Source organism: Giraffa tippelskirchi, chromosome 13 (genome assembly GCF_054371585.1).
Source record: "Giraffa tippelskirchi isolate mGirTip1 chromosome 13, T2T-mGirTip1v1.2.pri, whole genome shotgun sequence".
NCBI classification, from domain to species: domain Eukaryota; kingdom Metazoa; phylum Chordata; class Mammalia; order Artiodactyla; family Giraffidae; genus Giraffa; species Giraffa tippelskirchi.
Window position 1 is genome coordinate 82,284,243 of NC_137287.1, and position 26,066 is coordinate 82,310,308.

The following is a 26,066-nucleotide window of genomic DNA, read 5'->3' on the forward strand; positions in this document are numbered from 1 at the left end:
GTCGCCTACAGGCGGCCAAGCCGCGCCTGCGCCGTTCACGCGCGCGCGCGCCGTTCTGGTATTTTCATTCTGGTATTTCGTTCTGGTATTTCCAGAAAGTCAGCGACTGTCGCACGAACGAGCCTGGTTCTCATTCTGAGTTGGGAGGCCACCTTGTAGCGCTTTCCAACCTCTGTGAAGGCACGTTCTCGGACGCCTACGGTTAGGCCTGAAGAAAGGAGCGCGCTGCGGCCTCCTGTCTCCGGGCCAACCGCAGGGGCGGAGCTAGTTGCTAGGAAGCGGGTTCCTGCCAATCACCTGCCCAGCTCCCGGTGGGCGGGGCGCGGCTCGCAGCGTCTTGGTAACCCGTACCGCCGCAGTGAAGGAGAGGACCAAGGGCGGTGAGCGGTGGGCTGCCTCGGTGGGGGTTGCGGAGGTACCCAGGGGGTCCCGATCGGGTCCTGGTGGCTGGGGGAGGGGGCGGAGGAGAAGGGCATCCTTCGTTCAGCCGAGTCGTGGCGGTGTCCTTGGCTGCACCTGAAGGACGGAGACGGGGACCAGACCGGGTTCCGGAACCGGGCGGTGAGGGGCAGTCTGGATGGAGGGATGGCGGGGTGGGGGATGCTGTTGACGCAGTCGGGCCTAGCGGATCGGTCTACGGATGGATCCCCTTCGCTCGGGGCCCACTGGCCTACGCACTGTCAGCCTTTCAAGGACATCGCCTAGTCGCCGCAGGAATTATTCCCTCCACCCCCCACCCCCAGACGTTTTTATTTTGAACTAATTTTTAACCATTTTTTAATTTTAACTGCCTCTCACGTAAATGAATATGTGAGGATGGGCACGTTACAGAGCCCTTCTGCAGGGGCTGTCGCGCTATCCGTATATGTATCTGCAATTTAAATTCTTAGCCTCCGACCTGGAACTATCCAACTAGGCATTAAATACACCCCTTAAATTTAGCCATCCCACGTTTGGGTTATAGTCTGTAACAAACCTCAAACCACAGAGACGTTCGGGGCAGTTTTATTTATTTATTAAAGAAAAAAATTGTTGGCGTCATGTCATGCGTGGCTTGCAGTATCTTGGTACCCCCACCAGAGATTGAACTAGAGCCCCTGCAGTGAAAGCATCAAATCCTAACCACTGCACCGTCAGGGAATTCCCAAGGCAGCATTGTTTAGAATAACAAAACCCAAAACTGAAAAGAAAATAATAAATGCCCAGTCACAAATTGATAAATAAGATTATGTAAGTATTTGGAAAATTGTAAATAATAGGGGAGAGTACAAGAAGTACTCTATAAAAATTGAGTTTCAATGTAGATTTTAACTGAGTAAAACCTATGCATCCATTATCATTGAAATTTGAACAGACCATCCAAGATGTAAATGGGTTTTAAGATGTGGGATTTTTTCCCCCTAAATCCTTTATGTATTAATAATTATGAACACTCCCACACCCAAAAAAAAAATCACTAAGACCTCCATACTTGTACTTAATTACTTATAAATACAGTAGATGGAGTGAGAGACTGTTTTAAAGGTGTGGGTTTTTCCCCCGAATCCTTGGTGTATTAATAATTATGAACCCTCCCATCCCCAAGAAAAAGATCACTAAGACCTCCATACTTGTACTTAATTACTTATAAATACAGTAGAAGGAGTGAGAGACTTTTGTGTTCGTTCCTCACTGTTTATATCCATGCCAGCTTTCTTCCAGCTGAGGCGTGACCCTCTGTCATTTTCTAAAGTTTCTTTTGCAGCTTTCACAGGCACGAACCAATTGATGACAACTGCAGGACTTTGAACATGGAGCTTTCCCAAGGGAGCTGGCTCTAAATGAACATTTCATGCTACATACAAAGTTACTTCTCTTCCTCTTGTGTGCTGTCTTGCCTGAAGCCAAGAGAGGTGGTGTACTAAAAAGAGGCAGGACAGACTGGTAGTGATCCAGGGGTTGCTTAGGTCTAGTCATCAGTGATGATCTCAGCTCTGACATGTGCATTTAATGTGCTCACTTAAAAGAATTTTATTCCCCCATCCCATACACTCCTGCTTTTTCCCCCCAAAGTGAGGTAAATACTCAGGTAATCAAAAGCCCACACAAGATCTCAACAGCAAAAATACAGCAGAGACAATAATTATTTCCATTAAAAATGGTATTTGGGGACTTCCTTGATGGTCCATTGGTTAAGACTTTGCCTTCCAATGCAGAGGGTGCCGGCTCATTCCCTGGTCAGGGAGCCAAGATCCCACATGCCTTACAGCCAAAAAACATAAAATAGAAGCAATGTTGTAACAAATTCAATAAAGACTTTTAAAAATGGTCCACATCAAAAAATTTTTTTGATTATATTACACACGACATTGTAAGTCAACTATACTTCAATTTTAAAAAAGACAAACGAACTGAAATGAGTCTCCCAAAAAATAAAAAAGAAAAATGATATTTGTAGATGATAGATGAACAACATTCTCTTTAGTTTTTACTAGTCTTACTGTATTTGAATGAGATACTTCTCTTCAGTGTCTGTTCACATATAGGTGTCCATTGGAATTTATTTTCATCAACTTTTTTTTTAATGTAAGGAGGGAGAATGACAGCTGGTTCAGTGTGTGTCCCTCAAATCATACCCCTGCGGGTGCCTCAGCCCGGAAAAGCCAACCATGAAATTGATAACAATACGCTTTTGGAAATGAAATCAGGTAAGAATCAAATGTACTGAAATTGTTTAAAATAACCCTGCCATGTTCTCTATATTCATCTGGTTGTTGATTTACCCTCTTTGCATCCTTCCTACAATCAGCATCTTGGGATGATTGTAAAACTTTCAAAATTTGGAACAATGGTGGTTTGTAGAGTGATATTTATGTAGATTACAACAGCTGGCTCTTGCCAACCTTCCATTTGTGTTGGAAAGAGTTGCAGCAATGCCATGACTTACTTTAGCCAGGTTAGGGTGTCCCATTGCTTCCCCAGACTTTCCCAGGATTCTCAGTGTTTTTCTGGGATATCAGTTTGACCTGCTAACACAGGCTTCCCAGTCAGACAGGTTGGAGAGTGAAGAATCCTGGCTTTGAAAACATCTAGTTATCTTCAGTACATTCCTCAGCCTTTCTTAGTCTCAGCCTCTAGACTGTAAGAGTGATTAATATTATCTATAGTTTGGAGTCATCATGAGGATTAATGAATTGATATGTGATGTGAGGCACACAGGTTCGGGGACATGGTGATGCCAAAAGACATCATAGCTATTTCTGCTGAAATAAAGCAGTGAATGTGTTTCTTTCTCATGCCAGGAATACACACACACACATTTATATATGTAATAAACATAAAGAGAAGGGTAAGTTTTATAGATAGAACGTATGACCAATTGTTTAAAACACTCTAGATTTGCAGCCACATGGATGGACCTAGAGATGATCATATTAAGTGAAGTCAGAAAAAGACAAATATCATATAATGTCACATATATGTTGAATCTATAAAAAATGGTACAAACAATCTTACTTATGAAACAGAAATAGACTCACAGACATAGAAAACAAACTTATGGTTACCAAAGAGGGTGGGAGGAGATAAATTTGGAGTTTGGGATTAACAGGTACACAGTACTATATATAAAATAGATAAACAACAAGAACCTATTATATAACACAGGGAACTATATTCAATATCCTATAGCCTATAATGGAAAAGAATCTGAAAAAGAAAAAACTATATACATATGTATAGCTGAGTCACTTTGCTGTATGCTTGAAAGTAGTACATTACAGAAAAATAGATTTCAATTTTTTTAAAATAGAAAAATTAGACTTCAGTTAAAAAATAGACTCTGAGACTCCAGTTATGTATTTCGGTAACTAATGTACATACAAACTATATGTACTGATGGTGTGACACCTGGGCTTCCTAGACTGAGAGGTCTAACTAAGAATATATATATTATACTGTGTCTTCCTTTATCTTAAAAGCAAATATTATTTTAAAAATTCCTCAAACCAAAATTCAAGTCTGAATATATGTGCTCATAACCCTCAGGAGAAGTTGGATAATGATTGACAAATGATGACAGGGTACCCAATTTCTCTTAATATCTGAAATGTGTAATAAATAAAAGATTCTACAATTCAGTGACAAAAGTAATAATATCCCAATAGGAAAAATGGACAAAGGATGTGAAAAGACATTTTATAGGAAAGGAAATATATGTGTTTTAAACATATGAGAATATGCTCCCATTCACCCTTCAGTTGCTTGCTGGGCAGAGCTTATCCTCTGCTTTATTTACTCCCTTGCACTTAATCGCCACTTAACAGATTCTATGTAGTCGTTTCCTGTTTGTGTGTTTTTTTTTAAAATGGAAGCTCTATGAGAGGAAGGACTTTGGTCACTGATCTATCCCCAGCGTCTGAAACAGTGTCTGGCATGTAATAGGCATTTGGTAAATACTTGTTGAATGAGTGAATGAATCTTACTCAGAATATAAGAAATGTGAGTTAAAGCTATGAGATACTTTTTTTTTAAACCTGGGAAAATATAAAAGAAATATCAGCAAAATAAAAGAAAAAATGATCACACCCGATATGGTTGAGATGGTGGGTTAACATGTACTTCCATTCCCTGCTGGTAGCAGGGTGAATTGTTTCAATGTCCATGGAGGGAAGTTTGGCAACATTAACCAAAATTACAAACTCGCATAGCTTTTGACTCAACAACAATACTAGTTCTACATATTTTGCAGATATACTTATAAAAAGAACTTTTTGCAGGGTTATTCATTACAATGTTTGCAATAGCAAAAGTAAAAAAGAAAGAAAAGGAAAAGAAGACAGTTTATATGTTCATCTGTAGGGATTGGCTGTTGGCCAGTGATTCATCCATAGGAAGAGAATGCAGTGCAGCCATAAAGAAGAATGAGGTGCTTTTTAATGGAGCAGTATAGGACAAGATACAAGATACAATGTTAAATGAAGAGAAAGAGGGTGTGAAACAGGGCATGATATGCCACCATTTGTATGTACAGAGAGGGGGAGATAAAAATATGTACGTATATGCTTGTATGGATGTAAACTACATACATACATTGGAAGGACAGTTGATACTATTGGTTGCGTTTGGGCAGCTGATGAGGGCGGGGAGCTTGGAGGGAGAGTTTTCATTGTATATCCTTGTTTACCTTTTGAATCTTGGATCATCTGAATTTATTACCTTTACAATTTTCCCAAGAAGTGCAAGAATCATTTACCAAGTCCAAATAAAATATAACAAAACCATTTTTTAAGCAATGCTCAAAAATGAAAAATTAGCTTCTGCTTTCTAAGTAGACATTGTGGTTTTAAAATTCACCCCTGCTTGGTTTGTATCAGTGCTCTGTCAGAGGGGCAAAATGCCATAGTGGTTCAAGAGCATGGGCTGTGAACAACTAAGACCCAGCACAGTCAAATGAATAAATAATTTTTTTTTAATCCCTCCTGTTTTAAAAAGAAATGAGCATGGTCAACAGATCCAGCTTCCCAGAAGTCAGATCAAAATTCTGCTGTCATTTACCAGATTTCTTAACCTCTCTGGGACTCAGTTCCCTCATCTATAATGTGGGTATAAAATAGGACCTATCTCATAAGGTTGTACTGATAAAATTAGTTAATTCACATAAAGCACAGTGCCTGGCACAAAGAACTCTTATTATTGTTAGTTATTGTTATTCACTTCTACAGTATATTTTTTTAAAAACCTCATTAAATAACTAATCCCTAGGCATTATTCAGGGACTTGCTACTTTAGTGTTAATTCTAGATATCCTGTTTTGGGTTTTTCAGACACCCCGGATGTCAACATATATTATACCCTGGATGGCAGCAAACCTGAATTCCAAAAGAAAATTGGTTATGGTGAAAACACTACCTTTAAGTATACGAAGCCTATTACCCTGCCTGATGGAAAAATACAAGTTAAAGCTATCGCAGTCACTAAGTAAGTCAAGAGCATAATGACTGGGATGATTTATATTTATTATGTTTTAACTTTACTCATTTCAGTGAGAATCGGTGCTGCATTATAAAGACACTAAAGAAAAAGTTATCTTAATTTCAGCATATATCTGTAACCTTTGTGTTTTGTCTTTTATTGACTTATACTGCAAAATACACATATTTACATACATAATTAACATGAGGAAAAGTTTTATGGATAGAACATATAAACAATTACTTATTTAAAACAGATTCTTGATTTGCAGCCACATGGATGGACCTGGAGATGATCATATGGGTAAAAGTGTATAGTTCAGTGAAGTGCTGTGTATACTAATACGGTTTTTAGTCTGAAATCCACACTGGGATTTTGGGAAAGTGAAAGAAAGTGAAATCGCTCAGTCGTGTCCGACCCTTTGTTTGCCACCCCGTGGACTGTAGCCTGCCAGGCTCCTCCATCCACGGGATTTTCCAGGCCAGAGTACTGGAGTGGGTTGCCATTTCCTTCTCCAAAGGAAGAGCCTTTTCAGGGTTTGGGACCTCGGAAGAGATTTGTCTGGCTCTGAGGGAAATGCTGCATTTATTGGATGGTTCTTTTATTCCCCAGGACATGGCTTATGACCACCATGGTTCTCCATCTGATTTTGTACTGACTTTATTGCCCTTCAAAGCTACCATCATTTTGATTTGTTAGGCGTTAGCTACTTCATTCTTTTCTTTGTCCTTTCTTTCCTAAGTCAACAATTTTTTTCAGTTTCAAGTATAGAAACACCACTTTAATTTGGTAAACTTCACTGTGAGTTGTAGAGAAAAAAGATCCTCAAATGCTTTGCAGATTAGTCTGTCTGTGATAGAGGAATTATTTTGTGCTACAAAACAGGTTTGGCCACATTTCTGGAAGACTAATACCGGGGCTGGCCCAGGTAATTTAATTGAGACTCCAGGCTCCCCCTGCTGGCTAAACTACTGCATAGCCTTTTAAGCTACAATTTCTACAGTGAAGATGATTGCTTGGCATTTAAAAAAATTTTTTTTAATAATAAAATGCAAACAGAACAACCCCCTGACACATGATTATTCTTTATTAAAAATTGGGATCTGTGGCTTTTCCTATTTGCTAACCCATTTCTACTGAAATAAGTCATCTCAGTTATTAAAAACTAATAAGCTGATTACTCTGGTGCATCATGCTGCAAGGCAGGCCTCTTTAGAAGCTGAAGGTGACAGTAAAATGAAGTCGTGATCAATGACTTTGTAGTTCAAAGGAATTAATAGAGCTTTCATCAGAGTCTGAAGAATAAGGACATTGTTTATGCGTCTCACCGTCTTGTTCTGTGCCCGCTAAGTGTCTGCTCTGAAACACTGTTAGTGTTTCAGATGTGCTCAGCTTAGGAAAAGTACCTATACAAAAAAATTTTGAAAGTTAGTGCTTGTATCTAATTGTGATAAAATAGTCATTTATGGAAATCATGCAGCTTTGTTCAAGTCTTTGTCTCTAGATTTTTCAGGCCATTAGTTTCTTAATAAGGAGAAGAAGGCCTTTAGATAAGACTGTTAACAATGAAGGGTCTTTAACATATTAAGAGGAAAACTTGTGGTCATGAAGTTTTGAATGATATAGGAAAATATTTGTGACATAGTCAGTGAAAAAAATTAGGATGTAACATGACACACTAGTATTTTGACACTTGCAAAAAATACACAGAGGACTTCCCTGGTGGTCCAGGGGTTAAGAATCCTCCTGCCAATGCAGGGGACACAGGTTTGATCTCTGGTCCAAGAAGAACTTGCAGAGATGCTGCAGAGTAACTAAGCCTGTGCTCCACAACAAGAGAAGCCACTGCAATGAGAAGCGCATGCACCACAATGAAGAGTAGCTCCCGATCGCCGCAACTAGAGAAACCCTGCACGTAGCAGCAAAGACCCTGCATAGCCAAAAATGAATAAGTAAATAATTTTTCAAAATATACAGAGATAGAAAGGGCAGTGATCTGCAAGTGACTGGGAACCAGGCTTCTCCTCAGAGCCAGCCAGGCCATAAACCTGACCATTCCTCAGGATTCAAATGGTCCCTAGATGGAGATGTTTGTGATGTTAGGAAGTTATCTTATTAGGAAGACACTGTATCTTGGATGACAGGCCATGAGCCAAAGATGAGCATCCAGAGGAGATGGATGCTGAGGAGAATGAGTTAAACAAGCACTTCATTAAAAGACTTTCTATATCTGCATCCAGATACCTGTATCTGTAAATCTGGTTTGTTGTTAACAACAACAAAACACATGCTTCCCCAAAGGTTAGCCACCTATAAGTCTCTCCAGCCAGTGAACATGCAGGTACCCACTGGTCATGTTATTTCTTAAACACTGTCTCTCACTGATAGGTAGTGGCTGTTTAGACCAGTTGTATATTTCTGAGAATTGTTTTCTCCTTCTAAAAATGTGGCTTAAAACTTCTACATGGCTTAATGGTAAACATTTCTCAGGGCTTCCCTGGTGGCTCAGACAGGAAAGAATCTGCCTGCAATGCAGCAGACCTGGGTTCAATCTCTGGGTTGGGAACATCCCCTGGAGGAGGGCATGGGAACCCACTCCAGTATTCTTGCCTAGAGAATCCTGTGGACAGAGGAGCCTGGCAGGCTACAGTCCATGGGGTCTCAAAGAGTCAGCTACCACTAAGCAACTAAGCACAGCACAGCAAACATTTCTCAACTGTTTTGGAACTGATTTCTATTCATTTCTGAATGTTTACTTAACCAAAGAATTTTAAGCATTTTGGGACACTTAAAGTTTCAAGAATTTTAAGAAATGTAAAAAAACCAACATGTGAGAAATCTGAGAAATTGCAAAAGAAATAATAATGAAACAGATAAAAACACAGCAAAGGCCAATATGAACATCAATGAGCAAAGCAAAGGACGCTGAAGGCAGACACCAACTTGAGATGTAAGAGTATTAAGTTCCTGGCCAGATCAAGCAGAATCCCCTGTGTTCCAGCTGTGAGCTTTCAGTGCAAATTAGGGAGAGTGAGTTAAACATACCAGACAAATACACCAAAGTGTGGTCACGAGGATGCGGCAGAGGCTGCAGGCTGCTCCCAAAATCTGTGTTGCCTTCTTCAAGAACCATAAAGGCTTCCCTGGTGGCTCAGTGGTAAAGAATCCACCTACCAATGCAAGAGACATGGGTTCAATCCCTGGTCCCAGAAGATTCCACATGCGGAGCAACTGAGCCCATGTGCCACAACTATTGAGCCTGTGCTCTAGAGCCCAGAAGCCACAACTATTGAAGCCTGCATGCGACAAGAGAAGCCACCGAAATGAGAAGCCCACTCACTGCAACTAGAGGGTAGCCCCCACTCGCCACAACCAGAGGAAGCCTGCGAAGCAGCGAAGACCCAGCGCAACGAAAACAAAACAAAGTTATTTTAAAAATAAAATCAGTAAAGTTTATTTTTTAAAAAAATAGAGCCTGGGAGTTTTAGCAGGACATGCACACATTTCCTGGAAGAAAGATACTTTCCAGTCCTCCCTGAAGCTAGCAAGAGCCCCGCCACCTGGTGTGGCCAGTGAATGCTCAGGGAAGTGACGTGGCACTTTCTAGATCGTGCCCTGTAAGAGGAGGCAGGCCGTGGTTCCTGCCGGCTGAAATGTGGCTGTGGTGGTCAGCCACGTTGGGTTACGAGGACATGTGCCATGTCCTAGATATGATGGAGCAACAGGGTAGAAAGTCGACCCCAGGCCCTGGGCACCGTGGCTCCCCTACACAGCTCTGGATGGGTTATAGCCCATTGCTACTCCGTTTAAGCCACTGTTTTGATTCTGCATTACAACAATCAAGCCTGTATCCCCGTACACCAGGGACACATCTCAAGCAAATACCTACAGAGAACATATTAAAGGGTACAGGTGATCAAAACAGGCCAACAGTGTCAAGCGTCAGCGAGTGTGTGGAGAAACTGGAACCCTCAAATGATGCCAGTGGGGATGTTAATGGAACAACCACAGGTCGCAGATTCTAAAAAGTTAAACTCACTGACCATCTGACCCAGTGGTTCTGTTCCAGTGTATCTGTCCACATATGGGGCTGGACCAGCTCTTGTTGTTCTTATTACGATTCCAAGAGGCCCTCAGCAGTAATCATCAGGGAACTTGGAAAGAGAAGAAGTTTATTTCCTACAAGTCCCGGAAATTATGTGGCACCCAGTGAGGTCACAAATAAAAAGAGACAGGGAGCAGGGGAGAGAAGAAGGGACAAATCACAGGCCAAGGGTCTGCTTTTATTAGTGTTGAGGGCAGGGAGCCGAGGGGTTCCATGGGCTCAGTCTTCGTTGGTGAATTTTAAATGTATGAGCAAGAATTTACAGTGGGAAGAGAAAAAATTGCCCAGTTGGTCAGTCATGGAAACCAACCAAGATCTCTAAAATAAAGGGGCTTCCATTGGGGGGGCAGTGGCTGGATCTTCATCTCGTGGCTGGTGATATGTTTACTCAAGAGCACCATCTTTGAAGTGGATGCCTCAGCAAAGCCTAAGTCAGGAGCCTCGTTACAAACAAGAGAAAACCCAACCTCAGGGGCTCATACGCTAAAGACTCATACGTGAACACTCATAACAGTATTAAGTATTGTAACCTCCAAACTGGGGAATGGATAAACAAACTGGTACATCCATAAAATGCTACTCAAGAATAAAGATGAATGAATTACTGACACATGCAACTACGTGGGTGAACCTCAGAAAAAAAGGACAAGTGAAGGCAGCCAGACATGTGAGACTGTATTTGTAGGATTACATTTATCTGCATGGCAACCCACTCCAGTATTCTTGCCTGGAGAATCCCATGGATAGAGAAGTCTGGAGGGCTACAGTCCATGGGGTCGCAAAGAGTCGGACATGACTGAGCAACTAAGCACACAGCACAGCACAGAAAAGGCAAAACTGTGAAGACAGGAAGCAGATCAGTGGTTGCCTGGTGTAGGAGGTGGAACTGAGGAGTAACTAGAAACAGGTTGTTGTAACACTGGACTGTAGTGGCAGTTGCACAGTTGTATAAATGTATGGAGTATCATCAAATTATATACTTAGAGCAGGTGCATTTTATGTCATGTACATTATACCTCAAGAAAATTAGAGATACCAAGGGAACATTTCATGCAAAGATGGGCTCAATAAAGGACAGAAATGGTATGGACCTAACAGAAGCAGAAGATATTAAGAAGAGGTGGCAAGAATACACAGAACTGTACAAAAAAGATCTTCACGACCCAGATAATCACGATGGTGTGATCACTCACCTAGAGCCAGACATCCTGGAATGTGAAGTCAAATGGGCCTTAGGAAGCATCACTATGAACAAAGCTAATGGAGGTGATGGAATTCCAGTTGAGCTGTTTCAAATCCTAAAACATGATGCTGTGAAAGTGCTACACTCAATATGCCAGCAAATTTGGAAAACTCAGCAGTGGCCACAGGACTGGAAATGGTCAGTTTTCATCCCAATCCCAAAGAAAGGCAATGCCAAAGAATGTTCAAACTACTGCACAATTGCACTCATTTCACACACTAGTAAAGTAATGCTTAAAATTCTCCAAGCCAGGCTTCAGCAATACGTGAACCATGAACTTTGAGATGTTCAAGCTGGTTTTAGAAAAGGCAGAGGAACCAGAGATCAAATTGCCAACATCCACTGGATCATCGAAAAAGCAAGAGAGTTCCATAAAAACATCTATTTCTGCTTTATTGACTATGCCAAAGCCTTTGACTGTGTGGATCACAATAAACTGTGGAAAATTCTGAAAGAGATGGGAATACCAGACCACCTGACCTGCCTCTTGAGAAGCCTGTATGCAGGTCAGGAAGCAACAGTTAGAACTGGACATGGAACAACAGACTGGTTCCAAATAGGAAAAGGAATACATCAAGGCTGTATATTGTCACCCTGCTTATTTAACTTATATGCAGAGTACATCATGAGAAACGCTGGGCTGGATGAAGCACAAGCTGGAATCAAGATTGCTGGGAGAAATATCAATAACCTCAGATATGCAGATACACCACCCTTATGGCAGAAAGTGAAGAATAACTAGAGAAGCTCTTGATGAAAGTGAAAGAGGAGAGTGAAAAAGCTGGCTTAAAGCTCAATGTTCAGAAAACTAAGATCATGGCATCTGGTCCCATCACTTCATGGCAAATAGATGGGGAAACAGTGGAAACAGTGTCAGACTTTATTTTGGGGGGCTCCAAAATCACTGCAGATGGTGATTGCAGCCATGAAATTAGAAGACGCTTACTTCTGGGAAGGAAAATTATGACCAACCTAGATAGCATATTGAAAGGCAGAGACATTACTTTGTCAACAAAGGTCCGTCTGGTCAAGGCTATGGTTTTTCCAGTGGTCATGTATAGATGTGACGGTTGGACTATAAAGAAAGCTGAGCACAGGAGAATTGATGCTTTTGAACTGTGGTGTTGGAGAAGACTCTTGAGAGTCCCTTGGACTGCAAGGAGATCCAACCAGTCCATCCTAAAGGAAATCAGTCTTGAATATTCATTGAAAGGACTGATGCTAAAGCTGAAACTCCAGTACTTTGGCCACCTGAGGTGAAGAGCTGACTCATTTGAAAAGACCCTGATCTATAAAGAGTATAGATGAGCTGCTGGTGCTGAGGCGAAATCACCTCCAGAATTTACTTCTGGCCACCTCTCTGTTGGTTTCTCATGGGACTTCTATTGTATCACAGAAGAACAAGATTAATTGTGAGATATTACGAATAAATTGAAAACTGGCTAGTATTTGAGGAGTAACAGTTAAAATCTCCTAGGGCAGTGTATATTATGCTACCCACAGTTGGGATAAGGAAAATTCCCATGACTTATGTGGAAATAATGATATACAGATAACCTCATTCTTTGCTTCAGAACAGTTTCAGGCTTAAGGTATGACATCTTTATGGTGAATGTGGTAGATAGTCCTCCAAATGGCCCCCCAGTGAGCCATGCCTCCCACAGTAGCCCCTCCTTCTGAATCTGGGCTGGCCCTAAGACTGACTTTTGACCAAGAGAATGCTCCAAACATGATGCTAAGGCTAGATCACAAGAATCCTTGCAGTATCTGCTCTGGTCTCTTGGAACATAAATGCTGGGAGAAGCCAGCCACCATGTAGGAAGTCTCTGACCTCCCTGAGAGCTACTACTATGAGGAACCCCAAGTTCACCACCTGGAAAGGGAGATGGACAGGAAGGGAAGGAGAGAGATGACCGGCAAGTCCCCAGCTGTCCCAGGCCAGACTTAGAACCTGAGGGGAGAAACCATTTTGGACATCTGACTGAATTGTTCTTTCACTTGACTCCGGCCCAAGCTGACACCTGACTGCAACCACACAAGAGGTGGCAAACCCACACCTTTGTGTTTTAAGACATAATGTTTTGCAGTGTCTTGTTACATAGCAAGAGATAACTGAATAAGAGTAAGGTTAAGACCGTAGAAATGGTAATATTTTGGTCTCTCCAATTTAAAATATTAATATAATAAATCCATTCTAGAGTCATCTTAATTGCTGGACACCTTGTCTTTGAACCTTTGTGTGACACACAGACTTTTCCTGTTTGGAATAATTTTCAGAGACTGCAGAGAGAGTGCTATTGTCACAAAGGTATTTCAGGTGGACTCTGTTCCACCAGATCCAGTCTCTCCAGAAGACACTGTGGAAAATGCTCTCAAGGACCCTCCAAAGCAGGCAAGTACTGGCACTATGATGCATTCGGATCATCACCACGTCCTTGGTCCCTTTCCTCAGTGATCACATCTTCCCCTTCATTTACCCCCAGAGTCAGTCTGTCATCCATTTTCAGGTCCTTATCGTTGGGGTCACTCTCAACCACTGCACAGTATCTTTGCTGATTTCCCACCTTTTGCTCAGTCCTCCACCCTGCCCGTTGGAGACTCCTCACCAGCATCTCTATCTAGGCTCCTGTGTCTTCTCCTCTTACCCTATGGAAGAAAGCAAAAACCCTCAGCCTGGCCTCTCAGAGTCAGTTTCTGTCCTCAGTCATCCCTTCCTGCTTTGTGACTCCCCTGTTTATGTTCCAGCTCAAACTCGATTGTGCATGCTGTGTTCTGTCTCTGCTCCCCTAGCTCCCAGGCCTTCTTTCATCAAGTGCTTTGATCACGTGATTCCTCTGTTCCTTGTCTGTCTCCCCCATGTACTGTAAGCTCCCAAGCAGCAGAGAGCAATTCTGCCATACTCCATGTCCTGCATGGGGACAGGTAGGAGAGGGTTGGAGGTATTTGTTGAATAGAAGTATCAGGGCTAGTAGGAGCCCTCAGTGGGCGTGGCCTTCAGTTATGTTGAAAGCTTTATCTCCAGATACAAAGCCTCACCTCTTTAGAGAATGAACTACACCTGTCTAGAAAGGACATTTGAAACTCTAGTCCTTGGGTTCTGGGTATCAGTGGGATGGATCCCAGGGTCAGAGGGTGGGCCAGCCCACGGTGAGGCAATTAAACAGAAAGTCTCAGACTCTCGTTGGGGTGATGGGAAGTTTTGAGGGGGGGAGTCCCTTCAGTTTAACAATTAACCAGAGGGCAGCAAAGAGGCCGTGGGACTGGAGCAGTGGGTACAGGCATGCTGTGGGGCCCACTTGTGACCAGGGGTCTACACTGGCTGGGGGGCAGCCAGCAGGAGTTGAGCCAACATGTACCAGCAGGTGTTCAGGCTTCAGCCAAGCATGAGGGACTGACCCTGAGGAGAAGAAAGGCAGAGACAAGCATGTCTGTGTTTCAGGGCCGTGTGCGGGAGGACAGTGGACAGAAGTTCTGTCTGGGTCTGACCCCACCCTGTCTTTGTCCCCAGGGTCTGGTGGTCCCTCTGTTGTCACTCTGTCTCCCAAGAGTGTGACATCCTACCTGTGTGTGCTGTCACCTGCCTCCAGTCTTGGCCACTTGACATGGAAGGGGCATCCCAAGCAGGCGTGCTGCCAAGCAAGCAGCCCAGAGTCAAAGCTCTGTGTGTGCCCAGAGACAGTGAGGCAAAGGTCACTTGGTGAAAACAACTCTGAACCCTTTCTAGTAAAGAAGTGCAGGCTGTGTCACCATCTCTACCATGGAACTTTTAATTTTCATATCTAAACAGGCAGAATCAAGTGATTGATACACAGTCTCTTCCCTCCTAGGAACTGAAAAATGGATTTGTTGAATCAAAAGGAAGGAAGAAATATAAGAATCCTGAAAGTAAACTGGGTTGGAATGTTAACCTTGGGAAGTTTCCAGGTATGAAGGGACAGGACGAAGATACGAGTTAATATTCTCAACCACCAAACAGGTTCAGGGCTTGTGTTCTTGTCTTCCGAGGGGTTAACTAAGAAACACCGGAACAGTACAGTAAGATTTCATTTGACTTTTAACGCTGTCCTGGCTACAGGAGAGAGAGTCAAGCTGTCTGGCAGCATCAGATTTATCAATTCATTGCAACACGGGAGACCACATGGTAGAGGAACTGTGGCGATCTCATCAACTCAAGTACAGACAACAGTTGCTGGGGGAAGGTGGGGTTTGGATGAAATTTAAATGAAAGAAGAGTTCTGATAGGCAGGCGAAGCAGAGCTCAGTGGGAAATGGTCGCCATGGGATACGGACCCGAGAAGGGGACCAGGTTCTGTTTCCTTGGAAACAACAAAGATACATGTGGAAGGTGGTGCCCAGAGACCTGTCTCTGAAGCTCTGCACCAGGATTGGACATTGAGGCTGCTTCTCTGTGGTTGGATGGCATCACCAACTCAATAGACACAAGTCTGAGCAAACGCTGGGAGACAGTGAAGGACAGGGGAGCCTGGTGTGCTGCCGTCCATGGGGTCACAAACCGTCAGGCATGACTGAGCGACTGAACAACAACCCAACAGTGACCTGGGTCTTCCAGGCAAGAGTTGGATGTTTCACTCTTACTGATATGACTTCGAACTGCAGAGTTTTCTGATAATCTGATTTTAGAGAGCAGGGTTTCTTGGTCAGTAAGAAGTAGTGGTCACTCAGAGTGGAAACTGTTAGGATGTGTGACAGCTGTAGTGTGTCCTTGAGACACATAATATTTCCTGCTGACCTTGCAACTGGATTTATCCATTCTCCCAGCCTGGTGCAGAATGCTGGGGAATGTGGCAGGGCAGATTTTCATTTTCTCAGTCTGGGCCCACTTTTTTCTTTATTGCTATGAATTCAACTGAGTGGGACAGTTACTACATTAGAGAAAGCATAGTTACTATCAAGAAAGAATGTGACAACAGTGGCTCCTTATTAAAAGATTTCTAACTATGAAGACACATTTGCATGAATACACATATGACTTCAGATATTCACAGAATGATGCTTTTGATGTAATTGTAGACATGGGTGAAAGAAGTGACCCTAAAACATTGAAAGATCTTCGCTTCTCAGAGAGTCCGCGGGAAGCCCCAACTTTCCGTGATGAATTGGGCTCTAGACCAGCTCCCCAGCAGCCCCAGGTAACTGCTAAAGAAACTCTTTTGGGTGCTAAAGATCTACTGTGTTTTTAATGCTTCCTGCAACATATTTTAAGAAAATGTCCCTGCCTTTTCACCCCGGGTCAGGCACTGTCCCAGAGCCGAGATACCTAATTGAACAAAAAAGGCCCCTGAACTCATGGTGCTCACATTTTACTGGGGATGGGGGCAGGCAGATATAAATGTGTGAATAATGGGGAAAATAATTAACAATAGTGGTTTGTCATGAAAAAGATAGACCTGGGTAATGGGATAGAGCCATGGTTTTCCAAGTGTGGTCCCCAGACCAGTAGTATCAGCATCACCTGGGAGCTCATCAGAAATGCAGACCACACCCCCCACCCCACTCTAGACCTGCGGCCTCAGGGCCTCTAGGGTAGGCTCCATCGTCTGTTCTAACTGGCCTTTCTTCTGATAAACACCCAAACTTGAGAACCCCTAGGATAGAGAATGACCAGGTAGGAAGAACAGTGTCCTAATTCAGGGGGATAAGAGAAGGCCCCCTCAAAAAGGTGACATTTTAATTGAACCTTCAAGATGAACAGAAACCAGCCCTACAAAGATCTTGGTCGAGTAACTTCAAGTTCAGCAAAGTGAGGATCACCAGGAGGCTGGTGTGACTGGAGCATGGTGGGAAAAACAATGGCTGCTGGATATGATGGGACAAAGCACTGAGATGAACTCTATGTAATTTACCATACCAGAGCTTTTACCATGATTTTGTGTATGTTCTTCATTTTAGTTCCCTGGGTTTACACATATAGCTGGTCAGAATTTTGCCATGATTTTGTATATGTTCTTCATTTCAGTTCCCTGGGTTTGCACACATAACTGGCCAGAAGAGTTTGACAAGCACAGAGATCATGAGGATTCACAGGGAGACAGACTTTCTCAAGTATGTATTGCTTTCTCTCTACTGTCTAAGTACTGCTAAGACACAACATGGTCAAAAATAATTGGAGGATGGGGCATAGCAATGGTATTTTCCCCAGCTGTTTTTTTTTGTTTTTTTTTTTTACAAAATTTAAAGGCACAAATGACATACAATAAATGGCACTTAAAGAGTACAATTGATGCATACATATAATCTCAAGACCATCGCCCCAATCAAGAAGATGAACATATCCATCACCTCCAAGAGTTTCCTACTTTGCACCCTTTTAAAATCCTCCCCTGTGATCTGCCCCATCCCCAGGCACCTGTTGGTCTGCTTGTTGTCACTGTAGCTTAGCTTGCATTTGATCCCATGTGTATATATATATATATATATGTACATATGTATATATATGAAACAATTCAGTATTTGCTCCTTGGCCAGGCATCTTTCACTCCACTTGATGACTTGGAGGCTCACCCATATTGTATGCATGCATTGGACATTTCTTAACGCTGAGTAGTGTTCCATCGTATGGATACATCACAGTTTGTTTATCCTGCTTCCTATTGGATGTACATCCAGATTGTTTTTAGGTTTTGGCTGTCACAGATAAAGCTGCTATGAACATTTGTATACATGTCATCCTGTTCATGTATACTTTAATTCCCCTTAGCTAACTAACTAGGAGTGGAGTGGCTGGCTCATATGGTAGGCATATGTTTAACTTTTTAAGAAAACTGTCCATATGTTTTCCTAAGAGGCTGTACCATTTTACACTCCCACCAGTAGTATATAATGGATGGGAGTTCCAGTTTCCCTACATCTTCACCAACACTGTTATTTTTATTTTTGGCCATTCTGGTAAGGTGGTGGTAGTGGTTCTAATTTGCATTTCCCTTGGGGTTGGTAGAGTGGGTGACCTGAATAAAGGTGGTCAAAAGATATAAACTTTCACTTGTAAAATGAATAAGTCCTGGTGAAGATAGTTAATGACACTATACTGCATACTGAAAGTTGCTAAGAGAGTAAATGTAAGAAGTTATCACCATAAGAAAAAAATTCTGTAACTGTGTGGTGACCAATGCTAACACTGGTGATCATTTTTCAGTATCCACAATTATTGAATCGTTATGTTGTACACTTGAAACTAATACAATGCTGCATTGTCTTCTCTGTCTTTATTGTTTTTTCTGTGGTTTTATAAATTATTGAGGAAATTATACTGAAATCTATGACTTATGAGTTTGTCTACTTATCCTTGTATTGCTATCAGTTCTTTGCTTCATGTACTTTGAAGCTCTGTTGTTCGATATGTAAACCTTTTGGATTCCTGTGTTCTATTGCTGAATTGACCCCTTTATCCTTACAAAATAAGCTTTTTTTAAAAAAATTAATTTTTATTGGAGTGTGGTTGATTTACAGCATTGTATTACTTTCAGGTGTACAGCAAGGTGAATCAGCTATACACAAACATGTATCCACGCTTTTTTAGATTCTGTTCCCATATAGGTCATTACAGAGTATTGAGTAGAGTTCCCTGTGCTGTCCAATAGGTTCTTATTAGTTATCTGTTTTAAATATACTAGTGCATATGTATCAATCTCAGTCTCCCAGTTTATCCCTCCTCCTGTGAAATAACCTTTTATTAACCCTGGTAATAGTCTTTGCTTAGGAATCATATTTGTCTGGTATTAATATCGGCATTACTGCTTTCTTTTGATTAGTATTTGCATGGTGTATCTTTTTTTCATCCTTTTCTTTTTAACCTATTTGTGTTTCTCTAGTTAAAGTTGGTTTCTTTTAAGCAGCATGTAGTTAGATCTTGCTTTTAGAAGATAAAACAATCTCTGCATGTGGTGCTGAGCATATTTATATTTATTCTGATTATTGATATGTGTGAATTTCAGTCAGCTGTCATGCTATTTGTTTTCTGTTTGTCTTATCTATTCTTTGTTGCCCCCCCTTTTTGGCTTGCTTTTGGATTAATTGGGTATGTTTTATGATTTCATTTTATTTTGTATCCTTTTTTGGCTTATTAGCTATAAGTTTTCTTTTAGTGGTTGCCTTAGGGTTTATACTACATATTTTTTATTTATCACAGTCTGTCTTCAAGTAATGTTAGACCACTTCATATATAGTCTTAAGAACTTCCAGTAACTGGGTAACTACAGCCTTTGTGCTATCATGGTCATTTATTTTACTCCTACAAATATTATGAACCTCATAATACATTATTACTTTTATTCAATATCAATTTTTTATAGTCCTTTATACTTCTACTGTGGTAAAAATACAGTAAAATTTACCATTTTAACAATTTCTAAGTGTATGATTCAGTGGCGTTAAGTACATTCACAGTGTTGGGCCATCGTCAGCACGATCCCATTTCCAGAACTTATTCATCATCCCAAACAGAACCTGGTTTGCCCAGCGCCATTGCTGAAAAGACCATCCTTTCCCCAAGTGAACACAACTACAAAGGCTGGTGACTGTTGAAAGGCCCTGGTAGAGACTGGTGCAGGCAACTGAACAACCCAGTGCACAGTATGCAGATATCATAGATGCTGCGCGGTTCAGCTAGGTCACAGGATCGGGGCCCCAACCTGCCTGGAAATGCTTGGCGGCAACAGGGTGACTGACAAGGGAGCCAGTGCCAGGAATCCTTTCACAACCAGGTAGGTGGATAAGGGCTAAAGGACGACACAGCCGCCTAGAAGTGGGCAGACGGTGTTGGGGCAGAACCTTGGACTCCACGCAGGTGAGTGAAGGAAGGCGTAGGCAGGGCTTGCCTGACAGGGACTCTCCAGAGCCAGGTAAGAGTCAGAAAAATGCACTGTGGACATTACTGGAATTCGCAGGGCTCACCCTCACACACGTCAAAGCCCAGGTGCCAGGAGGAGCCAGGGCCCCACTCGGAAGTGGGGTCGAGGCTGCTGATAAAACTGCTGCTGTGCCCAGAAGCAGGAGGCACCTGGCCTCCAGGTGATGGGCACCATGGTGCCAGCCGTGTGGCCACTTTGTGATAAAAATGCTTAGAGAAGCACCTCCCGTCTTAAACTTGTTCCACTGCCTTTGAGAGCCTTCTGCTTCTTGTTTTATTTTTTAAGAATGTTCGAATGCTTGTCGATGTCATGTGCCACTCAGCACAGGGCCGCTCAGGGACCTCTTGTGTCGTAGGTGTGCCCGCTGCCTGGTGGCCCGCCCGTCGGACCCCTTTGCTCGCTACTGTCTGGAATGTGGCTCCTCCGTACCACCCATCTTCGGCTGCCGTCTGCCGCCCCCAGAAGGAGCTCAGGTGAGTAGCAGAATCCTTGAAGCTTCTTCCGTTGGTCGATCTGGTCTGTATTTGCAGCAGGGGCATAGCACCTAGCACACAGGAGCCGCAAATAGTTGTTGAAAAAATTACTGGCAAATGAATCTTGTTCCCTCCAGACTCCTATTTAGGAATCAGAAACACGTTTTCAGTGCCATTCCTTTTGTGTGGCCTTAAAGAAGCATAGGCTCAGAAAAAGACTAACATCCTTTGATTCAGTGGTTCACTTATGGATAAACACATGTTTTCTACTCATTTGATATTTCTGTTCATAACCTGGGGACACTGTGGAAATATATTCTACAAATAAATGACCACACATACTAATTACAGGTCTGTGTATCTGTAAAATACATCATTCTGTCCAAAGAAGCTGTTTATATCGGCTATAGATTGATCAGTATGTCTATATTTAAAAGTTTCAACTGACCATAGATAATAACTGATATTATCCTACCACTAAGTGTATAGTTAGTTAGGGAATTCCCTGGAAGTCCAGTGGTTGGGACCGGGTGCTTTTACTTCCATGGCCCAGATTTGATGCCTGGTCGGGAAACTAAGATATCCTGCAAGCTGCACAGCTCAGCCAAAAAAATGGTTTATAGTTAATTAGAAAACATACTTGACTTATTAAAAATCAAAACCTTCACCTAAATGTGTTCATCTCTTATGCACTTAATACTTTGGGGTTCTTTTGGATTCAGGTTTACAAAATGATGCAGAAGGATCTGGGAAGCTGACTGAAAAATGACCATTTAAAAAAGATAGTCACAGGGTGGGAGGTGGGAAGGAGGTTCAAGACGGAGAGGGCATAAGTATACCTATGACTGATTCATGTTGATGTATGGCAGAGACCAATACAATATTGTAAAGCCATTATCCTACAGTTAAAAATAAATTTAAGCATTTGGTAGAATTCACCAAAAGTAAATAAAAAAGATAGTCACTCAGAAAAAGTCATTATTCAATGAATTCAAAGTCTAGAGTTTTAGAATTGAGTTATGCCTTCAAACAAGAAGCTAGGTACTAAAGGGAGATTCTGTAGAAGTTAATTTAATTTACTCTACTCCCGTGATATATTTTGAACTCCTTGAAGAATGTGGTAGAGAAAATAAAACATGAACAGGTCTCATTGGCTTGAATTTTCCCTGCTTGTATATTTGTTGGTACAACGTCAAAGTTGTTTTTTTACTGGTCTGAAAACAAATTTTTCAGAACTTTCTTTGTTGTTACAGGGAGAAAAGGTTATCAGGGATTATAAATATTCAAAATGATGAGCTTCGGAACATTTATACTGCCTGTAAATGATATTTATTAACATGCCCTAATGTATAAACAGTTCTGTAATCTGAACTATTGAGTTCTTACCATGTCCTGCTCTCAGCTGGGCTTCAGGGACTTAAAGGGGTGGATCCTGCTCCTAGGGTCCCAGACCTAAGACACTCAGGGTCTCGATAGAGATGTGCAGAGGGGTTCCTCTCAGCTCCAGAGCCACTCTGCATCATCCTGCTGAAAGCACACACAGAATTGAGTTGTATTTGTTGGTGAGTTACAGCATCAACTGAATTCACCTTATCACTACATTTCTTTGTGAAAGTTGGGGATTGCAGTGGGACGGAAAGGATCCTGAGACTTGGGATGGAGGTGCTGGCTCGGACCCAGATTGAAATGCATGACTTTGATTCCCTGAATTCCTCTGAGCTTTGTGCTGGTGGACTAGCTGGCCCTCCTGTCTGAGGAGGCTGGCCCTCCTTTCCTTTAAGTATATAATACCTTACCTGGGGCAGCAGCCTTGAAGGGGGACTCAGGATTCACCACCACCTTTTTAATTCCTATGTTTCCTGTGCTGATTTTTTTTTTTTTTTTTTTGCTATTTTAAAAAGTTGACTTTTTAAAGTTATTTTCTAATAGAGCTCTAGGGAATACAGCAGACTCTTTAACTTTTCACAGTTTATTTCAGAATAGTTTAACTTAAATCTAGTAATACACAGAAATTTCCCTCCTTCTAGAACTCCCTGTTAAGTCCCACTTGCTGGTTCATCAGTCTCTCAAAACAGGACCACAATCTCAGGTTGGTGCAGTCATGGTCCTCCCTGTTGGCTGGCCACTGAACGCATCATCTTGACCGAGCTCCAGATCCCATGAGCCCTGGCCGCCAGCAGCCACAAAGCTACTGGTGTTCACAGCCCACCCTGCTCTGATGGAGCTGGAGGAGGACAGGGAACAGCCCAAGCGAGACTCAGCAGATGTGCGGGGTCCTCACCTGAGGTTCATTGCTTTTCAGTTCATCCTCTATCTTTGGTTGGCTTTCAGAATCTGAAATGGTTATTTTTTTTTAACAGTTTTATCCAACTTTATAATTGCCTTTTGTATTATAGAAAATATTTGTCAATTTCCTTACTCCACTGTAAGCTATTTTTTCTTTATTTTTCTTATCTTTACACCTCTGTTTTCCACACTAGATATCTTTTTACCTTAATAAGAAATAAGAGTAAAGGTGGCAACTATTTAAAAGAAATTTTTTACAAAAGTAAATTAAATCTTATGTTCTAAGATCAATTTGTGCCTTCACGTTTTGCATCTGAAGACTAACCTGGCCTCCTTCTTCATGCAGATGGGCTTATGCACAGAGTGTGAGAACGTGGTGCCCCTGAATACACCCATCTGTGTGGTCTGTGAGGCTCCCCTGGCACCACAGCTGCAGCCGCAGGCCAGCTTCCGCCTGAAGGTAATGAAACATGAATCTGTGACAGTGTGAGTGAAATCCGTAGAAATCAGTGTTTGAGCAGTTAAATGTCTTTCTTCAGCTAATGGCATTGGCTAACAGTTGATGAGCTAATACCCGTGAACAAAACCCACTCTTGTTTTTGGAAGGGCATCCACCCAAGAGTTGAACTTGCCAACAGGATCTAAACATCAGGAAAGATCCATAGAAATGTGTTCCCCCAGACATGGGTTTGGAGGACAAATTGCACTGCAGCTCACACAGTTTTTTACTCTGTATATTTTTAAACTGAACATTGTCATTCATGTTGACTTGTAACCTTGTCCTTAAAGTCACTTGGTGTTTGTGTTTGCTTTGATTATGGGTCTCTATCACCTAGAAAAGAAGGATTACAACCTGTCACAAGGGTGAAAAAGTGAAGTATCATCTTGAACTTCAAAAACATCTTGTTAGACAAATAGCATCATGCCAGGAACATTTTGGGGGTAGAATTACTGAACCTACAACCATATCTTTTCTCCATTTCTTAATTTACAGTCCCACTCACCTCCTTTTTACTTGACCTCAAGTAAAGTTCACTAGAGGATGAAATAGGTTTAATATAGATAACTTTGGGGATAAAAGAACAAAAATTTTCAGCAATAATGGAAGTTTGTGAACTTAATGTACAGTGAGAACTGTAACACCTCAGGGACTTCCCTGGTGGTCCAGCTGTTAAGACTCTGAGCTTCATTGCAGGGGGCACAGGTTCAATCCCTGGTCAGGGAACTAGGACACCACTTGCTGTGGGGCATGGGCGCAGTACCTAGGCTATGTTAATGTTAACCATCTTTTCTATTTTCTTGTGTGTGTGTGTGTGTGTGTGTGTGTGTGTATTACAACTTATCTCCAGCTTCCTGACTCAGAAGGTTGAACTTACCACTCATTTTCTAAGGCAGTCTTTTCACTTTTCCAATTCTAAGTAAGAAACTACAGAGCAAATCCAAATTCATATAGAACTAGATTACTTGTAAACATACAATCTTTTGCTTGCCTTGGGTCTTCCTGTGTATTGTTGAAGCCAGAGATGGAGAGCCTACCCAGTAGTACAGTTTCAACACTGAAAAAAAACAAAACCACTCACACAGAAGCAATGTGAAAAAGTCAGTTTGCCTTCCTAAGGCCAGATGAATACTCTTTTTCAGGATTTTTTGTTTTTCATTTCGGGGTTTGTTTCTTTTAAAACTACGTTCATTTGTCGGGTACTATTTCTGTTGTAATAATTTCTAAACCAATCCAGTTTCAGGGTCTGGTGTTAGCATAGGGTCTCTAGCTGGCTGATGGACTGGAAAGATTGCTTAATGATTTCTTTGCACAGCTGTTTTCTCCTAGCAACACATTTCTTTTCTTTTTTTTGTGGAGGGGGAAGTACTTTGATTTATTGGACTTAAAGTACTGAGTAAGAGAAAGGGATAAAAAAAAAAAAGCACGATTAAGTAGATATGAAACTTCTCAATCCTGGCTTTCAAAATGTCATGCCTCAAAATATAACCTAAAACTTTAATCAACCTACAGATGCCACTTTGAATTAATACAGCATATGGCTTCCTTTTTTGCATGGTGTGTGTGTGTATTCAAACTCGTGTTCCATGTAAGTTAATTCAAAAGATAAGTTTTAGGTGTTGAAATCACCAGGATATCTGACTGCTTCACAGTGGTAGATGCCTCTCATATTATTCCACATTATTAACACCCTTTTTGTCCCGGCATTACTACACTACTCAGATGAATGGGCAGGAAAAATGAACGCGCTTCTCTGTGACGAGATTAGAGAAGCACCATGGAAACACACAGGTCTCTTTCTCTGTTTTTAAGGAGAGAGTGATCTGCCGCGACTGTGGCACCGGGAACCCAGCTCAGCTGAGATACTGCGTCTCCTGCGAGGGGACCCTGCCGTCCTCGCCACAAGAGGTGGGTTGACCGCACGCACTCATCCTGTATCTCAGTGGTCGATAAACGTTCATTGTTGATGATGAGAAATATAGTCTGCAGAGATAGGGGAGGAAGTTTGTTGGGGAGGAGAGGGGAGAGACCACAACAAGTGACTCATGGTACGCTGAAAGCAGCATTTCTGTGTGTGGAGAGGACACTGCACGCTCACCAACACACAGCTGTCTTCACAGTCTTCAGGAGGATTCCATCAAGTCGGCAGTTTCTTAGAATTTCATTTAGTGACTTTGTGTGGAAGCTGGTGCAGCCAGTGGGGCCCAATGGCCAGGAGTCATTCATGTGTCACTCACAGGCAGGCATGTCTGTTTTGATTTTTGTTTAAAATTAATTTCTTTAAGAAAAATCTTAAGCTTTATTTCAGTAAAACACTTCAGATTCGCTTAGATTGTAGCCTATCAGTAAGCAAAATGTATATGTACTGGTTTTGTACTATATTGCCAAGTTCCAAATTTCTTGTCCTAGGAAAGCAAGCTGAAAAGCACAAGTACTGGCAATGACTGTGTTAGTTTAAGCAAAAATAAGTGCATTTTCAGCACTTCAGTGAAGTGAGGCTTAAATCCAAAAAAGACTCAGTTCCACTGTGTGCCTGCTCTTTTTTGAAGTTTAGCAAGTGGTGGGCACCAGTGCTTGGGTTTCCCGCCAGCCCCTCTTGAGTGTTTAAAATGAAGGAATTGAAGTGCGATTCAAGTCCAGT

General features: G+C 41.9%; 1 protein-coding gene across 30 annotated transcripts in view; it reads left to right on the plus strand.

The window, feature by feature from the left end:
- The first annotated feature begins 324 nt into the window (after positions 1–324).
- Positions 325–26,066, plus strand: part of DZANK1 (double zinc ribbon and ankyrin repeat domains 1) — a 51,059-nt gene continuing 25,317 nt past the window's right edge. For 13 of the 30 annotated variants that reach the window (XR_014073560.1, XR_014073561.1, XR_014073563.1 and 10 more), the window contains exons 1-10: positions 325–380; positions 2,571–2,687; positions 5,805–5,958; positions 13,578–13,692; positions 15,128–15,224; positions 16,332–16,450; positions 17,278–17,363; positions 20,523–20,640; positions 23,273–23,386; positions 25,238–25,333. Coding sequence is in view for 18 of the 30 variants with exons in the window: in XM_081558629.1 (XP_081414755.1) it covers positions 2,579–2,687; positions 5,805–5,958; positions 13,578–13,692; positions 15,128–15,224; positions 16,332–16,450; positions 17,278–17,363; positions 20,523–20,640; positions 23,273–23,386; positions 25,238–25,333 (1,008 nt within the window). In the remaining 12 variants the exon portion in view is untranslated. Of the gene's footprint in view, positions 562–2,508; positions 2,688–5,804; positions 5,959–13,577; positions 13,693–15,127; positions 15,225–16,331; positions 16,451–17,277; positions 17,364–20,522; positions 20,641–23,272; positions 23,387–25,237; positions 25,334–26,066 lie in introns of all 30 variants that reach the window. The other 17 variants (XR_014073564.1, XR_014073570.1, XR_014073571.1 and 14 more) reach the window with 3 other exon arrangements.